We start from the raw sequence: 7,045 nt of genomic DNA on the forward strand, positions 1-7,045 counted from the left end.
TCCCCACACTGGCTGAGACCCATGGCTCCAGGGAGAGCAAGGAAAGTCCAGCACTTGAAGGAGGAGTTGGTTTGGGGAGGAGGCCAACCCCAAGTTGCCCATCTGGCAACACATGCAGGGGGAATGGGGCTTGGACGCGGACCCAGCCCCACTCACAAGGCCATAGCATTGCGGTGCGGCTCACAGCGCCCAGGGCTGGCATCAAGCAGGGGCTGGGGCAGGTGCTGCTGCACAGCTCTGCAGGGAGAGGATGGATAGGCCATCCAGGGAAGGGGGGGGGGAGGCTGTGGCCCCCAACCCACCTGTGCAGTCCCTGCCACCACTGTGGTGTGCCAGGTGCCACCACCATGAAGGAGAAGTGGATAGCACAGGCTGCACACCCAGGGACAGGGGCACAGCAACAAGGGGATGTCCCACTATCCTGAGCACCCAGTAGCACCCCCCACCACCACCACCCCAACGAGGGCAGGGGCATGGCCAGGGGCTGTGCGCTGTAGCAGAGGAAGCAGGCAGCAGCACGGCTGGGGCCCAGCTCATCCTGATGTGCTCCCGAGCCTGCCCCCCACCCCTGCACCTCCTTGTGCCCTCATCCACCAAGCCCCTGCTCGCAGCTCTGACCCACCAGCCCCAGGCAGGGGCAGAGAGGCATGCTCCAAGATGGATACCAAGCTACAGTTCTCTCCAAGCAACTCTAAACTCTCTGCTACATGTTTATTTCCTCCCAAGCAGCATTTTGACAAGTTTCAGCATTCCCTCACCCCAGCCTGTACCCACACCTGCCCCAGCTAGGCACAGGGAGACACTGCCAGCAGATAACCACCCCTCAGATGTACACCCCTCGGACTGGGAAAGCAGAGCCTGGCACGGCGCAGAACCAAACACAGCCACAGAAGCAGGAGCAGTTCCAGCAGGGAGGCACAAGAGAGCTAGTGAGAAAGCAGCAGGGTCCCACTTTGCAGCACAGACTCCCAAAAGGCCAGCAGGACAAAAGCCCTCCCACCTCGGGGCCAGCTCCTCTCCCCAAACACTAGCGCCGGAGGCAGCTCCGAGCTCGGGGCTGCATTTGCGAGGTTTTCTACTGGGATGCTGCACTGCCATTTCTGAGGAGGGATTACTCGCAGCATGGTTGAGACTATAGCAGGGAGGCAGGCGTTCCTGCCCCAACAGCACCACCGTAGCATGCGAACAGTGGCCAGTGGGTGTCTGCCCTGGGCAGAAGCAGACCCTGAGAGCTTGTGGTGGCCCAGGGACAATTTAGCAGAGATGGAGCAGCCAAGAGCAGCCACCATGAGGAACACAGCTGCAGTCCTCTCATGCAGGTGACACTGGCACAGTTAAGTCACCACCGAAGTTACTTTTCAGTTAACAGTCCTTTTTAAATTAAACCAGAAAGGAAACATGCCTCCATTCAGTCTCAGAGAGGTCCTGGCCCTGCGCAGATATGAGTGTCCCAAGCCGAGCTGGGTAAGGCCCAACGTGCTCTTGGGCATGCAAACAGCAGGGGAGGCACCGAGGACATGGGGAGCAGGGAAGGGCACTACTGAGCGGCTGCAGATTCATCTGTGCTATGCCTGTGGTGAGCAGCCACTGCTGCTGTCTGCTGAGAGGTTGGCCAGGCCCTCCCTGGAGCATGAAATCCAGGCCCGTTACTGCAGCAGGCAGCCACATCCCAGCCGTATGTCCAAGCACGCAGAAGTGTCCCCATGCAACTCCTCCCCTTCAGGCTAGCTGTGCCCTCACTTCCACCCACAGCACGCAATCCCACTGGCGCCGCAGCCCTGGGACACAGCAATAGCAGCTGTGGACTAAGTGCACACTATGGGCTGCTGCTTGCTTTGGTCAGTCTGTGCTGGGCCTTGTCCCACACGGTCTCCACCTCTCCAGGAGCGTCAGCAATTTGCTGCACCGATTTTCTAGAGGGCTGTGTTGTCGGGGTGTGTTTGGTAGCTTGCTTACAGCTCCCAGGGAGATCATTTGTCCCCGGCAAAGGGCTCTTGTTATCAGTATCCAGGCCAGAACCCCACAGCATCCAACTGGGAGGCCACAGCCATTCCTTGGGTCACAAGCAGGCTCCCACATCCGCTGGCACACCCTGCCTTGCAGGCCTAGGACATGCTGCAGTTTGATGGCTTTGAACCGTGCGTCTGGAACAGGAAGAAGCACACAGTGAGCAAGGGAAGACGGGCTTCTTCCTCCGTCCTACAAGGGGCACAGGCAGGGCAACGAGCGGGCACAGGCAGGGCTCAGGTCCCCAGGGCTGCGTGCTCAGCAGTGACGCTGTCACTGCCCCAGGCCAGGCTGCCCTGGAGAGAAAAGTGTCCCCAGAGAGAGCACAGAGGAAGCAGAGCCCAGAGAGGACTCCAAGACGACACAACCAAGCTAGGATCAACCCCACTGGGGTGCAGAGCCACAGGCAGTCCACTCACCTGCCGCTGTAGCTGCTGGTACTCAGCTTCGCTTGCTGACAGTGCCTGGGCCAGTGCCAGATCTTCCTCCTCCTGTGTGCTGCTGGGGACAGCAGTGCATGTTGTCCCTCAGACTTCCCCCAGGCTCACCAGCCCCCGCAGTCAGAGCCCTTTGGGGTGGCAGGCATCCCCGACCACTGCAACCCTTCAAGACAGCTAAGGACAGGGAGCAATAGAGAAGCGCCCTAAACAGGGCAGGGGCTTTGGGGAGGGAACGAAGGATCCAGCTGGGGCTGGCAGTCAGCACTCTGTACCCAGGAAAGCCACGTTCTCCATGCCTTTAACTCCAGTCGGTAAGATGGTGCTTTTAGCAGCGCCAGAAAACATTCTGGTCCTTCTCTGGGAGCACCCCTATTCTAGTTCTGACATGCTCCAGCCATGCTCACTAGCTGACAAGTGGTCAGACAACGGTTTGCCCTGCTCTGTGCTGTCACTGTTCCTTCCCAGCATGCTGGAGGACTTGCTCCCTAAACAGAGCTCTGCACTGGCTCTGAACTATCCCTTCTTCCCCATCAATCAGGCAGAGGCATCATCTAGCCACGTGCTGAGAGAAATGTCATCCCATCCCAAAGCCACATGATTTTGCCTGGGGCACCTCTCACAGGCAGGTTCAGACATGACTTGTCTCTGGGACGTACCTGGGCGGCTGCGCAGAGCTGTGTGCTGACTCTGACAGGGACATCTCCAGAGCTCGCTGCAGCGCCTCTTCCTCACTCTGAAACAAAACATTTCATCACCAGCCTGCCTAGGAATGGCAGGAGGCAGCCCCATGCACCTCAGCGGAGAACAGATTCCCATCTCTCTCTTACCCCCAGAGAGCGCAGCCCTGTCTGCCTGCGCAGAGAGCATTTTGGAGAATACCAATGGGAAGCAGCTTCTGTCCTCCTCCTCTGCACTCAGCTTGCAGAACAGAAAGGCAACGTTTGGGGAAAAGGGCCAGGGCACTTTGTCTCTCTGGGAGAGGCTCAGCACTGAGCAGGGCTGACTGATGCCATTCACAAGCAAGACAAACTCTGCCAATGCCTCGCTGAGCGCCTGGGATACTTGTTCCCACAGGAAGGCCAGCTGGGGTGCACTGCAGTCACTGCTGAGCATTTCGGGTGTATGCACAGGCTGGGCACCCCCCTCCAGAGCTCCCAGGCTGCTCCAACCTGGCTCTTTGCTCCCCTCTAGTGCTCGCACGCTAGAGCATGGGTTACAAAGCAGTTGCTGCAGTCACTGCTCAGGGTACAGGACCCAGCCAAAAGTGCCCCAAACGCCCACACCAGGCCACTCACCAGTCCGTTCTGCAGCATGACAGCCGGAGGGGAGGTGCTGCGAGTCTGGGACCCAGCTGCTCTGCCTCCTCTATGAATGGGAGAGAAGCAGGATTATTGTCAAGGCAGGGAGCATGGACACGAGTTCGTGCACAGGAAGCAGGGAGCTGTCACTCCTGTGTCCCAGAGGGAGTCAAGCTGAGCCTGGTCATGCCCATCTCGGAATTAGGAGTTGGGGATGTCGCTATACCTGGCAGAGGCTGAAGCAGAGGGGCTGTCTGCTGGCCGGGAAGCTCCGCTGCTCGACGCAGTGACTGCTTTGGAAGAGGATGCCTCGGCTCTTGCAACTGCAGCATGTCTAGGACAGACAGCATGCCCGTGAGCAACTGCTTTATCCATCATGGGCCATCCCTGGGCACTCTGTGATGGAGCCGGATAAGACACCTCACTGGATCTTCAGCTCCCGCCCTGTCCTCCCAACAGTACTCAAGGGCAGGGAGCACAAGGATGCAGCAGTCCCAACCAGCAGCTAGGGGCAGGGAGATATCAGCTTCCTCCCTGTCGCACATCCGACAAGCCCAGCCCTGTCCCTGCCAGCCCCCTCACCCAGCTTTGGAGAGGGGACGCCCTGCCCCGCTGCAGTCGTGGTCCAGGGGATGCCGGTGCTTGAGGCAGTAGTTCTTGTGGCACTGGTCACAGATCACCTTCATCATCTCCTTCTGCTTGCAGCCGGGCTTCAGACACTTGTTGGTGAAGATCTGAAGGCAGACATGGTGGCAGTGACAGCGGACAGTGCAGGGGCTGGGGCCATCCCTTCCCTCTCCCACCTTTCCAAGCCCTTGGCACCAACCAGCCCCTCCTGCCAGTGCCACTTCTGCATGGCTCTGAAGTTTGTGTTTGAGTACAAGTTTTCTTTAGATTAAATTATTAATAACTCCCTGGTGCCTCAGCCTTTACAGGAAAAGTTCCTCTTGGACACCGAACTTACAGCAGGAGAGACAGTGCCTTGCTCAAGGACTCCTGCCTGCCCTACCAGAGCTCTCCTGCTGTTGCTGGGCTGACTGGATTCCTGCAGGGACGGCTCCAGGCCAGCGAAAGCCTCCACAGCTCTTTCCTCCTCCTGGCAAGAAGGGGCAACTAATTGCTGACTGTACTGTTCAGAAACTACCCACTGCCATTAGAATATCATTCTGCCTTTCCTTGTGCCCCATGAGGCCGCCCAGCCCCACCCCATTGCTATCTCAGCCCCAGACTTCCACCACAAAGCTCTGCAGATGTGCACACCTCCATCTCACCAATCCTTTCTGTCCTCAGCCTGTGCAAGCAAAGACTACACTGGCCCAGGCCAGGCTGCGTGTTGTTTTCAGCCTATGCCCCAGCATTCAGCAGGGACTCAGCCGAGCTCAGCAGCTCACCCCACCTGGGACCAGCGGCATCAGGCAAGTGCAGCACACACCTCAGGGAAACAGGCTCTGCGGGGCGGCGAGCCCCAGGCTCCTACCTTGCGCTTGCGCTGCGCAGGGTCGGACTTGCAGTCACGGTCGATGTGCTCCCCCACCACGACATCAGGCATCTCCCCCCGCCTCACGGGGACCGGGGTGTTGCAGAGAGGACACACAGGGACCTGCACATCCTGTAGAGACGAGAAGGGGGAGCTGCGGGCACACAGCTGACACTCAGCAGCTGAGGCCTCCTTGAGGCTCTGCTACCATCTCTCTCTCTTTCAGGATTTGCCTGCCATGATTTCTGCAGTTTCATCTGTGGTTTGAGATCCTCTCACCCAACCTCCAAGGGCCCTTCTTGCTGTTTCTAGCCCAGCAGGGGTTACACTAACACATGCTCTAGGAAGGACAGATGGCAGGGCAGGGAGATGCCCAAACCATTCCACTGGCTTGCAGGGGGCAGGTCAGCAGTTTGCAGCACTGAGATACAGACCGCATTTGAGGGATACCTCCAATCTCAGTGCAAATCCCAAGGGATGGAGAAGTCAGCCCCAAGCCCGGCAAATCACTCCAATAAATAATTATTTCTGTTAAAGCATGGGGAAAGAGAGAGCCTGGGCCTCTGCCTTCCTCAGCTTGGGGAGCAGCTCCCTGCAAGCCCCTCTGCTCACTGCCTGGCTCCCCCCAGGTCTGTGCCCTCAGTTGAGGGCACAGGGACTTCTTGGGAATGCCCCATGTTTCCCAAAGCTCAGGTGAGGCACATCAGCTGCAGGGCTGCGCAGCACAACAGCACGCACGCCACAAGCCTTCTCCCCCTGCTCCTGGCCCTGTTCTCTTGCTTAGGTCATGCTGTAGCAACCCTGCCCAGAGGGACGCACAGCAGCAGCTAGCGAACCGCTCTGCCTCCCCCTCCGGGGCTGGCACGTCCCTCCAGCGCACCCCAGGGTCCCTCAGCTCCAGCTGGGCTCGTGTCCTACGGCAGTTTTTCACATCTGGGGCCGGCGATGTCACCAGGAGCTGGGAACAGCCGGCAGCAGCGTGCCCGAGGCAGGGTCGCGCCTCTCCCTGCGCACTCACCTTCTTGTAGGCAGAAGTGCAGCAGTGCTGGGCGTAAGCGATGTGGTCGGTGCAGAAGATCTGCTCGCAGGCGTCGCACTTCAGGGGGAGGAAGTCTGGGCGCGGGGAGACGCGGCCGGCAGGGAGGCAGGCAGGCAGGCAGGCAGGCAGGCAGGCAGGGAGGGCGTGCGGCAGTCAGCGTCCCGCGCCCGCAGCCCGGGCCCTTCCCTCGCGCCGCGGGGGCGCGACCCGGCCCGCGGCAGCCGCCCCCGCCCGCCGGCCCCAACGCGGGAAGGCCGCAGCGCCCGCCCGGCCCGGCCCGGCGAAGGCTGCGAGCTCCCGGGGGCGCCCGCACCACAGCCCGGCCTGACCCGCGCCCCTCGGCCCCGCGCCCCTCGGCCCCTCGGCCCCCGCCGCCGCTCACCCAGGCGCTTGCAGGCCGGCTCGGAGCAGTGCGCGCCCAGGTCCGGGAACTCCATGGCGGCCGCTGCCCGACGGCGGCCGGGCGGGCTCAGCCCGCGCCGCGCCCAGCCCGCCCCGCCCCCCGACGTCACGCGCGGGCGGCGCGGCCCCGCCCCCGCCCCGCCCCGCAGCAGCCGCCGCCCCTTCCGCCTTCCGCCGCCCCGGCGGCCCCGGGCTCGCCGTAAGGGCTGCGTTGCCTCGTCTCGGCCCTCCCGTCCCCGCGCGGCCACGGGCCCAGGCCTCCCCTCCCTCCCGCAGGCCCTCTGCTGCGCAGCAGAGCTCCCGGCTCTCTTCAAGCCCCCTCAGAGCCTCGCACGCTACAGTGCCCGAGCGAGCGAGCCGGGGCGAGGACCAGGAGGCAAGG

The 7,045-nt window shown here is 61.3% G+C and overlaps 1 protein-coding gene across 2 annotated transcripts; it reads right to left on the reverse strand.

Annotated features, from left to right (window-relative positions):
* Positions 1-692: 692 nt before the first annotated feature.
* ZFAND2B (zinc finger AN1-type containing 2B) lies at positions 693-6,734 on the reverse strand. Of its 2 annotated transcripts, none has more exons than XM_067299170.1 (9): positions 6,644-6,734; positions 6,241-6,335; positions 5,223-5,354; positions 4,328-4,479; positions 3,972-4,079; positions 3,743-3,812; positions 3,104-3,180; positions 2,427-2,505; positions 693-2,144 (listed from the first exon to the last, which is right to left on the reverse strand). In XM_067299170.1, the coding sequence occupies exons 1-9, from the start codon at positions 6,696-6,698 to the stop codon at positions 2,106-2,108; spliced, it is 807 nt and encodes a 268-aa protein (XP_067155271.1). In that variant the 5' UTR covers positions 6,699-6,734; the 3' UTR covers positions 693-2,105. The 2 variants fall into 2 exon arrangements, with proteins under 2 accessions (XP_067155271.1, XP_067155270.1); XM_067299169.1 differs by having other exon boundaries at positions 2,427-2,508.
* Between the last annotated feature and the right edge of the window lie 311 nt (positions 6,735-7,045).

Source organism: Apteryx mantelli, chromosome 6 (genome assembly GCF_036417845.1).
Source record: "Apteryx mantelli isolate bAptMan1 chromosome 6, bAptMan1.hap1, whole genome shotgun sequence".
NCBI lineage: Eukaryota > Metazoa > Chordata > Aves > Apterygiformes > Apterygidae > Apteryx > Apteryx mantelli.

Bases quoted from the DNA above. Each gene is read 5' to 3' on its own strand.
- ZFAND2B (XM_067299169.1), bottom strand. From the start codon at position 6,698: ATGGAGTTCCCGGACCTGGGCGCGCACTGCTCCGAGCCGGCCTGCAAG. The intron at 6,336-6,643 runs GTGAGCGGCGGC...CCCCGCGCCCAG, and splicing joins GCCGGCCTGCAAGCGCCTGG to ACTTCCTCCCCCTGAAGTGC. The intron at 3,813-3,971 runs GTATAGCGACAT...TCCCATTCATAG, and splicing joins TCTGCTTCAGCCTCTGCCAG to AGGAGGCAGAGCAGCTGGGT.